The 14,048-nt window shown below is 45.1% G+C and overlaps 1 protein-coding gene across 4 annotated transcripts in view; it reads right to left on the bottom strand.

The window, feature by feature from the left end:
- The window catches only part of LOC126353852 (uncharacterized), a 301,397-nt gene that overhangs the window by 50,668 nt on the left and 236,681 nt on the right, over positions 1 to 14,048 (bottom strand). For all 4 annotated transcript variants that reach the window (XM_050003012.1, XM_050003013.1, XM_050003011.1 and 1 more), the window contains exon 8: positions 8,463 to 8,625. In XM_050003012.1, coding sequence (XP_049858969.1) covers positions 8,463 to 8,625 — 163 coding nt within the window. The remainder of the gene's footprint in view (positions 1 to 8,462; positions 8,626 to 14,048) is intronic.

Here is a 14,048-nt window from a genome sequence, read left to right as displayed (position 1 = left end):
CCCGTTACAAACTTCTAGGACATGTAGAGGGTAGTGAGTACACAACATTTTGAATAGGAACCCGTGTCCGGAATCGTATCGTTTCCGTTCTACGGCAGTTTCAATTCAGATGTGTATCTCGTCAACGTCTACTTAGGGCAAGAAAAACGTCTTAGAGTTCCCTGTCCTGGTATGAAACAGGGTAGACACGATGACGTGTACCACGTCAAACGATCTCCAGATGCCACTTATTGTCCGCTTTGCTGTGAGACCGAGTCAATACCTGTGCATCACGGATGGAGGAAACATGGTGCAGTACACATTTGGAGAATACACAGACATGCTCCCTGAGTATAGCGAAGCTGGATGTAACGGAAGAGCTGCTAGTCGGCTGTATCACAAACGTTTTCCACATTGTCACATTCCATCGCACAAACTGTTTGCCCAAGTTACACAACGGCTACGAGAAACGGGTACCTTCACCGTGAGGAGGCAGGACTGTGGTGCTCCACGGCGACGCCGCACTCCCGAATTTGAAGAAGGTGTACTGCGTCGCATTGAAGATAGCCCGTCAACGAGTTCGCGAACAATTGCGTTTGCAATGGCTGTTAGTCACAGTACCGTCTTGGATGTCCTGCATGAGCAACAATTACATCCGCACCACTTACAAGGGGGACACGCTATGGGTTCAGCAGGTTTCCACAACGCGTCGCCTTCTGCACGGGGTTCCTCCACCGTTGCATCGTCGCGCCCTTGTTTCCACGTTGAGTTATCTTCACAGATGAATGTAGGTTCACAAGGGATTGTGTTATGAATGCTCTAAATAGCAATGTCTGGGCGGACAAAAACCCTCATGCCACGCATGTTCAGAGATTTCAAGACAGGTTTGGAATTAACGTGTGGGCAGGTATTCTGGACACTCATGTGATTGGACCATACCTCCTTCCATCCAAGCTCATGGGTCCCGTATACTTAGTCTTCCTACGACACGTAATGGACCCGTTCTTGGAAGCTGTGCCATTGAATACCCGTCAGGAAATGTGGTTTCAGCATGATGGAGCACCACCTCACTTTTCACTGGCTGTCCGGAGACATCTCAACAGACGGTATGGTGAAAGATGGATAGGCCGTGGTGGTCCAACCACGTGGCCGCAACGATATGGACTACTTCTTGTGGGTTCATATGAAGAGCCTAATTTATGAGACACCTGTAGAGACAGAGGAATATCTGCTGGCACGAGTTCTGGCCGCTGTACAAGACACTGAAGAGACACCAGGTGGGATGGAGTGTACCAGAACATGCTTCGGAGGTTCAATGTGTGTAACAACGTTGGTGGTCGCCACGTCGAGTCGCTGTTGTAATGCTTCAGACGTTGCGGCTGGTGCCGTAGAAGCTAGGTTCTTGTGGTTGTCGATTAATGTAAACCATAAGATGTAATGCAACTTCGTAAGTAATAACGGAACGAGTCAGTATTCTTTTCAAATGGATTGCAAAAACTCTACTGGGTCACGCCTAAGTACATTCCTCACGTGGGTGTGGATGAGATAATCATCTGCATTGAAACAGTCGTAGGACGGAAACGATACGTTTCCGGACATGGGTTCCTATGCGAAATGTTATGTACTCACTACCCTCTACATGTCCTAGAAGTTTGTAATGTGAATTTCTGACCACCTTGTATATGAACCTCCCAGTGTTTTGCAACAGCAATAACATTGTCACTAACTTCTTCTGATGAACATTGCACCTCTTCCAGGAGCCACGATAATAGGTGGCCAGTGTTGGGTATCTCCATAGACCGCTTGCTGCACCAGGCACCAAGTCCCGCCTCCTGGAAGACCCCTAGCCTTTGATTTGACCGTGTCTTTCAGATCTCGCAGTGGCTGTCACTTCTCAGTGTTTGATCTACAGGAATGTAATGAATCAGCAGTTGACATTTCTGATCCCAAAACGATGTCATCCTCAACTTTCCCGTAGAAGTTCGGCTTTTGAAATTTTTTACTGTAGGCGAAGCTGTTTACGGTGTGCTTCGCAGTGATGAACCCATGTCCCATCAACTGTTACTGTGCGACTGAGAATGTCTTCTCCTTCCTTTTCAAAGCGCCTTAAATGTGATTTCACCATTTCCAAACATTTTGTTTGTGTTTGCCTGTCAGTTAACGTGGTGCCCAGCGAGTGCAAACTTTGTGACAATTTTGAGATTCGTGGACGATTGTAACTGCTGAATCATGGCTAACAATCATTTCACGCAAAATACCATCTGTTCTGGCACACCATACGCTCAGCTGTCTCAATTTCCCGGCCCGTTTTCGAAATCGATGGCCTACTCGAACGCTCTTCGTCGCAATCACACAAACGTCCATTTTCAAAGCTATTTAGCCACTTATAAATTTTTAATTCATTAAGTTATACAGCTGCATTCCACGAATAATCTCCCCAGCCTTGGTGCCTTCATGGTGCAGAAAACGAACCAGTCCTTTCATTTTTTCTTTGGTGCATACGGACTGCAAATTCGTAATACAGTATCTTGCAATCACGATGAATACAGTTTTCAAGGGTAATGGGCGTTGTGTTATTTTATTTAGACGAAAAACTTAATTTATCGTACATTCCTAGTAGTTGACGAAAATTTATCAGTTGTATTGAGGAAGTATGTCTGCAATTTCTGAGCGCTGTGACACTCTTTATTTACAGTTCTCGTTTAGTTACTTCCGTTTGAATATCTACATCTACATCCATACTCCGCAAGCCACCTGACGGTGTGTGGCGGAGGGTACCCTGAGTACCTCTAGCGGTTCTCCCTTCTATTCCAGTCTCGTATTGTACGTGGAAAGAAGGATTGTCGGTATGCTTCCGTGTGGGCTCTAATCTCTCTGATTTTATCCTCATGGTCTCTTCGCGAGATATACGTAGGAGGGAGCAATATACTGCTTGACTCTTCGGTGAAGGTATGTTCTCGAAACTTTAACAAAAGCCCGTACCGAGCTACTGAGCGTCTCTCCTGCAGAGTCTTCCACTGGAGTTTATCTATCATCTCCGTAACGCTTTCGCAATTACTAAATGATCCTGTAACGAAGCGCGCTGCTCTCCGTTGGATCTTCTCTATCTCTTCTATCAACCCTACCTGGTGCGGATCCCACACTGCTGAGCAGTATTCAAGCATTGGGCGAACAAGCGTACTGTAACCTACTTCCTTTGTTGTCGGATTGCATTTCCTTAGGATTCTTCCAATGAATCTCAGTCTGGCATCTGCTTTACCGACGATCAACTTTATATGATCATTCCATTTTAAATCACTCCTAATGCGTACTCCCAGATAATTTATGGAATTAACTGCTTCCAGTTGCTGACCTGCTATTTTGTAGCTAAATGATAAGAGACCTATCTTTCTATGTATTCGCATCACATTACACTTGTCTACATTGAGATTCAATTGCCATTCCGTGCACCATGCGTCAATTCGCTGCAGATCCTCCTGCATTTCAGTACAATTTTCCATTGTTGCAACCTCTCGATACACCACAGCATCATCTTCAAAAAGCCTCAGTGAACTTCCGATGTCATCCACCAGGTCATTTATGTATATTGTGAATAGCAACGGTCCTATGGCACTCCCCTGCGGCACACCTGAAATCACTCTTACTTCGGAAGACTTCTCTCCATTGAGAATGACATGCTGCGTTCTGTTATCTAGGAACTCCTCAATCCAATCACACAATTGATCTGATAGTCCGTATGCTCTTACTTTGTTCATTAAACGACTGTGGGGAACTGTGTCAAACGCCTTGCGGAAGTCAAGAAAGACGGCATCTACCTGTGAACCCGTGTCTAAGGCCCTCTGAGTCTCGTGGACGAATAGCGCGAGCTGGGTTTCACACGACCGTCTTTTTCGAAACCCATGCTGATTCCTACAGAGTAGATTTCTAGTCTCCAGAAAAGACATTATACTCGAACATAATACGTTTTCCAAAATTCTACAACTGATCGACGTTAGAGATATAGGTCTATAGTTCTACACATCTGTTCGACGTCCCTTCTTGAAAACGGGGATGACCTGTGCCCTTTTCCAATCCTTTGGAACGCTTCGCTCTTCTAGAGACCTACGGTACACCGCTGCAAGAAGGGGGGCAAGTTCCTTCGCGTACTCTGTGTAAAATCGAACTGGTATCCCATCAGGACCAGCGGCTTTTCCTCTTTTGAGCGATTTTAATTGTTTCTCTATCCCTCTGTCGTCTACTTCGATATCTACCATTTTGTCAACTGTGCGACAATCTAGAGAAGGAAGCACAGTGCAGTCTTCCTCTGTGAAACAGCTTTGGAAGAAGACATTTTGTATTTCGGCCTTTAGTCTGTCATCCTCTGTTTCAGTACCATTTTGGTCACAGAGTGTCTGGACATTTTGTTTTGATCCACCTACCGCTTTGACATAGGACCAAAATTTCTTAGGATTTTCTGCCAAGTCAGTACATAGAACTTTACTTTCGAATTCATTGAAAGCCTCTCGCATAGCCCTCCTCACACTGCATTTCGCTTGGCGTAATTTTTGTTTGTCTGCAAGGCTTTGGCTATGTTTATGTTTGCTGTGAAGTTCCCTTTGCTTCCGCAGCAGTTTTCTCACTCGGTTGTTGTACCACGGTGGCTCTTTCCCATCTCTTACGATCTTGCATGGCACATACTCATCTAACGCATATTGTACGATGGTTTTGAACTTTGTCCACTGATCCTCAACACTATCTGTACTTGAGACAAAACTTTAGTGTTGAGCCATCAAGTACTCTGAAATCTGCTTTTTGTCACTTTTGCTAAACAGAAAAATCTTCCTACCTTTTTTAATATTTCTATTTACGGCTGAAATCATCGATGCAGTAACCGCTTTATGATCGCTGATTCCCTGTTCTGCCTTAACTGATTCAAATAGTTCGGGTCTGTTTGTCACCAGAAGGTCTAATATGTTATCGCCACAAGTCGGTTTTCTGTTTAACTGCTCAAGGTAGTTTTCAGATAAAGCACTTAAAAATATTTCACTGGATTCTTTGTCCCTGCCACCCGTTATGAACGTTTGAGTCTCCCAGTCTATATCCGGTAAATTAAAATCTCCACCCAGAACTATAATATGGTGGGGAAATCTACTCGAAATATTTTCCAAATTATTCTTCAGGTGCTGAGCCACAACAGCTGCTGAGCCCGGGGGCCTATAGAGACATCCAATTACCATGTCTGAGCCTGCTTTAACCGTGACCTTCACCCAAATCATTTCACAATTCGAATCTCCGTCAATTTCCTTCGATACTATTGCACTTCTTATCGCTATAAACACGCCTCCCCCTTCACTGTCCAGCCTATCTCTGCGGTATACATTCCAATCAGAGTTTAGGATTTCATTACTGTTTACGTCTGGTTTCAGCCAACTTTCTGTTCCTAGTACTATATGGGCGTTGTGACCGTTTATTAATGAGAGCTGTTCTGGGACCTTTCTATAGACGCTCCTGCAGTTTACTATTAGCACATTAATATTGTTATTCCTTGTTGCATTTTGCCTACTCCTGCCTTGCCGCGTCTCAGGAGGCGTCTTGTCGGGCCTAGGGAGGGAATTCTCTAACCTAAAAAAAACCCATGTGCACTCCACACGTACTCCGCTACCCTCGTAGCCGCTTCCGGCGTGTAGTGCACGCCTGACCTATTCAGGGGGACCCTACATTTCTCCACCCGATAGCGGAGGTCGAGAAATTTGCACCCCAGCTCTCCGCAGAATCGTCTGAGCCTCTGGTTTAAGCCTTCCACTCGGCTCCAAACCAGAGGACCGCGATCGGTTCTGGGAACGATACTACAAATATTTAGCTATTTGTTATTCATAGAGGACCAGAATTATATTAATACAACGATTTATTCTAAACATTTCAGTAATAATAATTCCGAACACAAGGCTTTCATGTTACACTGTGTACGTCTTTATATATATAAACACAAGATTTCCAAGACATGTAGAAGCATTACATCATAATGTAATTATAATTATTACGTAATCTTGCTGTGTTTGTTTGATATCTCATATTTAAAAATTTGTTTTACTCGAAATTTTGTTCACCATAGTCACTATCTCACTTCTTGTAAACCTCATATTTTGGCTATTTGATGTAAAATAACGAAGCCATTATTCATTTTTTTACTTTAAAAAACTTTGGAGATTAATTTTTGTCCGTAAAACAAAATAATTAAAATGTAATTAATTTCGTTATTTTCACGTACGAAATTGGCTCGAGATCAGCTGAAGCCAAAACAAAAAATATGTAATTATATTTATAATAAAAACGTGAACAGGAATACATAAATCTCTAATAAGACACAAAAATTTGGAAGGGTGCTTATTACTGTAAAATATTTACGTTTAAAACTGCAAAACTGTAAGACACTCAGTTTTTCGAAAGTGCTACCTTCTAAACTCACGCCACGTGGAAATACTATGTAGTTGTTGGTTTCTAGGCTCAGTGTGGAAAAGATACGCTTGTCTCGTACTTCGGTTTGTTTGATGTTTGTAGTCTTGCCGAATTCGGCAGCAGTGCAATTTTGTGATAGAAATGAAACGAACTTTTTGTACAAATAAATCGAAAGATGATATAACGGAAGATGTTTTAACATTATTTGCAAATGGCGTTGAAAAATGTGAACACGAACTTCCACATAAAAGGACACCTCTGAACGACAAAATTCTCAGGGAGTATGAGATAAACACTTTTTTAAAAATGTTGTACGACTCATTTATAGGGTTTTTATAACCATAAGCATGGAAATGGGATAAACACGACAATTTTACGTGAAGAAGCATTGTTTCGCTGCTGGCATGTCAAATTACTATTCCCATTAGAATTCCTTTGAAATTGAAGATATACAGTTTTGATGAGAGTACGACGAGGTCTTTTAGCAGTTATTCACTGAACCAGCACAGCTAACACTCAAAAACGGCAATAAGATTAAGGTACGCCGTTGCTGAGACAGTGTTGTCAATTTATGGAACAGAAAATACAGGGCCTCCCACTCAAACCTCCCTGATTTCAAAGACCCAGGAAAAAAGACCATAGTAGATACGAGAATGAAAAATGCACCACATTGTGGTGCATCTCAAAGAATTTATTTATTTATCATCAATACACCTTTACATGTGAACCATTTGTAGCACGAAGAATATCGAGTCTACATTCAACTTCTTGCCAAGTTCTTTGTAACATTTCCTGTGTTATTGTTGCAATCGCATTAGTGATACGATGTCGCAACGTAGGAATATCTTCCACTTTGGTCACATACACGCGGTCCTTCACGAATCCCCACATGAAGAAATAAAGCGGCGTAATTTCGGGTGAACGTGGTGGGTCCTCCGCGTCCGATTGGGAAATTTCCTATCTAGGAACTTGCGAACAACCGTTGACCAATGCGGCGGAGTTCTATCTTGTTGAAAAACGATTTTGGGTTGCAAGTCTTGTATCTGAGGGTACACAAACTGCTCCAACATGTCCAGATACACTGACCCATTCACAGCTTGTTCTGCAAAGAAGAACAGTCCAACAATCCTGGCGTGCTTTATCCCGCACAAGACGTTTAGTTTAGGGCTATCACGAACATGTTCAATGTGAACGTGCGGATTTTGCGAACCTCAAATCCAAAAAATATGACTTTAACCCTTCCTGATAGATGAAAGTTTGCCTCATCTGAGAATGAACGTCTTTCCAGGAAGTTGGCATCCATATCAACACGCTCCAGCATATCCGCAGCAAACTATAGTCGGCATGGTTTGTTGTTCGGCGTCATATGTTGCAGAATTTGCACTTTATAAGCACACATACGAATACGCTGGTGAACTACATGATGCAATGTTGATCGAGGTGCATCAGGTTGCAAAGATGCTTGACGAATTGACTTACGTGGGCTTCTGAGAAACGATTTTCTGATGTCCTGTCTCGTCTGAAACTCGGTAACATGCACCGCCAGAATATTTCAGAACACTTCCTGTTGCCTGAAACTTCGTATACCATTCCTTAATTGTTTTCACATCAGGTGGATCACATTCACACACACGACGATAATTTCTTTGCACAGTAATCGGCGATTTTGTTTCTGAAAACCACACTAATGATTGAGAGCGCTGCTGTGGAGTCGCCATTTCACTTCATGCGACCAAGCTGCACTCTGGCGACGATACTCGACACTTCTGATGCGGGAATATAACAATTTGAGATGCTCTACAATGTGGTGCATTTTCACTGTAGTATCTACTGTGGTTTTTCTCTCCTGGGTCCTTGAAATCAGGAAGGTTTGAGTGGAACACCCTGTGAGTTATCTTTTCATACTGACTTGCCGTCGTCGAATCAGATGCCTAGGTCACAAGGAGTCTATCATGTAATCGCACAAGGCACTATACTCAAAAGCTTGTAAAATGCATGTGAATTACTTTGGGCCTCTGAAAGCGCAGTTGGTGCGGTGCGCTACTCACCGGTGGCCTGGTCCCTCTGGTCACGTCCGAAGGGCAGCAGCAGCCGCAGCGGCAGCTCTGACGACGCCAGGGCCTCCGGCAGCTCGTGGTCGCCGCGCACCTGCTGCAGGCACACGTGCACGCCGGCGTCGCTCTCGCACTCGGAGCGCGGCCACGTCCACACCTGCGGCACGCACACGTCAGTTTCATCGTCACTCGCTACCTTCTCCTCTCCTCCTTCAAGTTCGCTCTCTGCTACCTCTCTCCCTCATACTCACCCTCTTCCTTATCTTCCTCCTCCTCCCTCCGTCTCCTCTGTTTCCTTCTAAATTTTTACATCTCAGAAAGCCTCCTGTGCAACTCCCTGTTTCTTTCCTGTACTTTCCCCACCTCTCCTCTAGTTTTGCAATCCCTCCCTCATCCTCCGATGCTTCCGCCCCCCCCCCCTCTCTCTCTCTGCCACGTGTGCACCTGACACAAGCGCTTCTCTCCATCAATCTCGCTCACTCGTTTCTCCTCTCTTTCTCAACGCTCGCTCTCTGCTACATCTCTCTCTCTCTCTCTCTCTCTCTCTCTCTCTCTCTCTCTCTCGCCCTTCTACTCAGCTTTTCTCTCGCCGACTGATGACCATAGATGTCAGATGCCTAGGTCACATAGTGCTCAGATCCAATTCTCTCTTGCCCTTCTACTCAGCTTCCTCTGCCTTCCATTTCTTCTCCCCTATTCCACATCCCTATCTCTGAAAGCATTGTGAGCATTTCACTGTCTCCTTCCTGTCGTTCTCTCACCTCTCCACCTCTTCCTTATCTGTCCAGTATCTTTCTCCACCTCTATCATTCCTCTTTCTCACCTATTCTTCTCTCTTTCTCCTCCTCCAGCATCTACTCTCACTCTCACATCAACTCTCACTCTCCCCCTTCCAGCTCTTTGGATCTGCTATTCCACACACACTTCGTTTTCCTCCAACACTCTTCCTTCTATCTATACATCTCCCTCTCCCGCACTCCCCACCTATCGCCCTTCTCTATCTACCTCTCTTTCCATTAATCTCCCCATTACACTATCACATTTTCAAATTAGTGAAGAAGATACTGTAATCGAACGTAATTAATTTGCATGTTTTGAGTTTTGGTAATCGGAGAGGCCACAAGAGAATCTCATCAGAAAATACAATTTCTGTAATTTGTTAGCAAAAAGTTAGCACTACAACTTCGTCAAAAGTAGAATCAATACAGTTGAAAAAGCATGTGCATAGCACAAGCTTACAGTCTATAGGTTTACTGTTAAACATGTGTTGACGAAACCGAAGATCCTGGACGAAAGGCTACATTCTGTGCCCACTTCAAAAGTGCTATCGATGGCAGCTTGTAGCACTTCTGCAGAACGAGTTATACACACATCAAAAAAAGTTTTGCATCATCCCGGTTCCCAGACCCTCTGAAGATAGACGTTGACTGTGGATATTGTATCACCGACACAGTCCCTTTGACTGTTCAGAGATGTCACTAAACCCGCCCAAAGATGTAAACAACCATGCATGAACAGCGCCTATTAGACGGTAGGGTCCGACAGCCGATCAGTTCCAGTCATTCCGGCAGGAAGGAAGTACACGCTCGTGTTGTCTGTAGTTCAATCATGCGTAGATGGTCAATACCGCGGTTCGATCGAGTACACATTTTTACTTTGTACCAGGAAGGGCTCCCAACAAAGGAAGTGTCCAGGCGTCTCTGAGTTGGGTTGGGTTGTTCTGGGGAAGGAGACCAGACAGCGAGGTCATCGGTCTCATCGGATTAGGGAAGGACGGGGAAGGAAGTCCGCCGTGCCCTTTGAAAGGAACCATCCCGGAATTTGCCTGGAGCGATTTAGGGAAATCACGGAATACCTAAATCAGGATGGCCGGAGTGAACCAAAGCGATGTTGTTCGGACATGGAGGAGATACAGAGACACAGGAACTGTCGATGACATGCGTCGCTCAGGCCGCCCAAGGGCTACTACTCCAGCGGATGACCGCTACCTACGGATTACGGCTCGGAGGGACCCTGACAGTAACGCCACTGTGTTGAATAATGCTTCTCGTGCAGCCACAGGACGTCCTGTTACGACTCAAACTGTGCGCAATAGGCTGAATAATGCACAACTTCACTCCCGACGTCCATGGTGAGGTTCATCTTTGCAACCACGACACCATGCCCAACAACATGCCGACTGGACCACTCAGGATTGGCATCACGTTCTCTTCACCGATGAGAGTCGAACATGCCCTCAACCAGACAATCGTCAGAGACATGTTTGAAGGCAACGGGCAACCCGGTCAGGTTGAACGGCTCACACACACTGTCCAGCGAGTGCAGCAAGGTGGAGGTTCCCTGCTGTTTTGGTGTGGCATTATGTGGGCCGTCGTACGCCGCTGGTGGTCACGGAAGGAGCCCTAACGGCTGTACGATACGTGAATGCCATCCTCCGGCTGATAGTGCAACCATACCGGCAGCATATTGGCGAGGCATTCGTCTTCATGGACGACAATTCGCGCTCCCATCGTCCACGTCTTGTGAATGACTTCTTTCAGGATAACGACATCGCTCGACTAGAGTCAACAGTATGTTCTGCAGACATGAACCCAACCGAACATGCCTGAGATAGATTGGAATGGGCTGTTTATGCACGATGTGACCCACCAACCACTCGAAGGGATCTACGCCGAATCGCCGTTGAGGAGAGGGACGATTTGGACCAACAGTGCCTTGATGAACTTGTGGATAGTATGCCACGACGAATACAGGTATGCATCAATGCAACAGCACGTGCTACTGGGTATTAGAGGTACCAGTGTGCACAGCAATCTGGACCACAACCCCCGAAGGTCTCACTGTATGATGGTACAACATGCGGTGTGTGGTTTTCACGAGCAATAAAAAGGGCAGCAATAATGTTTATGTTGATCTCTATTCCAATTTTCTATGCAGGTTCCGGAACTCTCGGAACCGAGGTGATGCAAAACTTTTTTTTGATGTGCGCAGTTTTACCCTCACCGGAAGTGATAGAGGAGAACGTTATGAGAAACGGAGAGTTCTCCAAATCGCCACCACCAAAGGAAAACTGGAAGGCAGTTAAGGATGACGAGATCATAAAGATGGAGCGCAAGCTTGAATTCGAGGAGGACACGAAAGCAAATGGGTCGTATCTTTTCCAAAGGAACCATCACATCATATATATTAAGCGATTTAGAGAAAGCATGGAAAATCTAAACCAGAATAATCAGATGACGGTTGAACTATTGCTCTCCGCAAGCGAGACCAGTCTTACCACGACGTTCTCTCAGTGCCTCATACAGTATGAGCAGAACTTACAAATCTGCAGGAGGGCAAAGAAACTAGTTCTGTTCATAACAATGAGTAGCAGGAAGAAGACTTTCGATCTGATGTGCAACGTTGCCTACAGACACACAGACGACTGTCCCACCAAGAAAACTGAAAATAAGATGATGGCTCTCAGCAGTGCAACAAATGGCTCTAAGCAGTATGGGACTTAACAGCTGAGGTCATCAGTCCCCTAGTTCGTAGAACTTCTTAAACCTAACTAACCTAAGGACATCACACATATCCATGACCGAGGCAGGATTCGAACCCTCGACCGTAGCAGTCGCGGCGGTTCCGGACTGAAGCGCCTAGAACCGCTCGTCTACCGCCGCCGGCCCAGTGTAACAGCCTTGCCATGTAACGTTGATTAAGTTTTTGATATGGAAAAGCCATTTAATGGATATACAGGGGACCATCTATGGAGATTTGCGTTTCAGTTGCCAGAGTGGAAAAAAATACCGCATCGTTTTAATACATAGTCTAAGATGGCAGGCAAAGACAGTACCTCCAGCCGGACAATCTCTTACCAAGATCAACGTAGACCAGGTTTTGATGTCCTTAAAATACTACATACAAAATAGTTTATTTCTGTTCGTCGTATTTGTAATGGGGCTGACAGCGATGACAGTTCAGTCGGAAAACAGCAGAGTAGTTGCGCTAAAAGGAAGACACCAAGCCAGTGGCGTTCCTTCGGCCAAAAGAGGGTAGCTGTCCGATTTCTGAGTGTGTATATCCGCACTGGGCAATTTATTCCGCTACCCTCGAAAAAGTGACCATTATGCACTGATGCGCCAAAGCAACTGGTATAGGCTCTGAGGACTATGGGACTTAACATCTGTGGTCATTAGTCACCTAGAACTTAGAACTACTTAAACCTAACTAACCTAAGGACATCACACACATCCATGCCCGAGGCAGGATTCGAACCTGCGACTGTAGCTGTCCCGCGGTTCTGGACTGCAGTGCCTAGAATCGCACGGCCACCGCCGCCGGCGTATGGAGACAACCTCATGAATCGATGGACCCTGCATGAGCTGGTGGAGGCTCTGTAATGGTGGGGGCGTATGCAGTTGGAGCGATGTGGGACCCCTGATACGTCTAGATACGACTGACAAGTGACATGTATGTAAGCATCCTGTCTTATCATCTCTATCCATTCATGTCCATTGCGCATTGCGACGGACTTGGGCAATTCCAGCAGGACAATGCGACACCCCACACGTCCAGAATTGCTACAGAATGGATCCAGGAACACTTTTCTGAGTTAAAACGCTTCCGCTGGCCACTAAACTCCTCGGACGTGAACATTATTGAGCATATCTGGGATGCCTTGCAACGTGTTATTCAGAAGAGATCTCCACCCTCTTGTACTCTTACGGATTTATGGACAGCCCTGCAGGATTCATGGTGTCAATTTCCTCCAGCACTACTTCTGCCATTAGTCGAGTCCATGTCACGTCGTGTTGCGGCACTTCCGCGTGCTCGCGGCGGCCCTACACGAAATTAGACAGGTGTACCAGTTTCTTTGGCTCTTCAGTGTATAAGACTTCAGAAAAATTCGTATGCGTCCTACTCATTAAACGTTTTTTTAGTTATATTCAGTGTGATACCTAGTACATTGAAACTTCCTGGCAGATTAAAACTATGTGCCAGACCGAGACTAGAACTCGGGACCTTTGCCTTTCGTTGGCAAGTGTTCTACCGGCACAGTTTTAATCAGCCAGGAAACTGCGTATCAGTGCACAGTTCGCTCTGTAAAATTAGTTTTTTAAAATCATAATATCAATATTTATATATGTGTTTGTTACGAAAGACACAATACCGAAATCGTGAAGGACTCTCCCCTGAACCAGTGCCAAGAGTAGAACAGGTCGCATCACGCTCTGTACGATGCCAAAAGAGGAATTTTGTGTGAACACTGCCTTCACTTTGGCTGACATTTAGCTAGAAATTAGCTGAAGAGTTGTTGAGCTCTGATAGTGGATAAACGAACCAGTCACGTAGTTAATCGTTCCTGTGAGAACTAAGGGCCATTGAAGCATACACACTGCTTCATCTATAGACGTGCGTATCGCCATATTTTCCAGACTAGGGACAGTTTCAGCTGATAAAATCAGTAAAGATTTTGATGAGCTTTTATAGGATTTCCAGAGGGCGAGAGCAGCTCTGTCATAGAATAAGGGTCCACTCCTAACTTCAGTCAGTTATTCTACTGACACTAACCCATTCACAGGGTGTTTTTGCTGCTGT

This window comes from Schistocerca gregaria, chromosome 3 (assembly GCF_023897955.1).
Source record: "Schistocerca gregaria isolate iqSchGreg1 chromosome 3, iqSchGreg1.2, whole genome shotgun sequence".
NCBI classification, from domain to species: Eukaryota; Metazoa; Arthropoda; class Insecta; order Orthoptera; family Acrididae; genus Schistocerca; species Schistocerca gregaria.
Note: the sequence above shows the minus strand (reverse complement) of the source record. Positions and strands in the feature narration are given on the sequence as shown.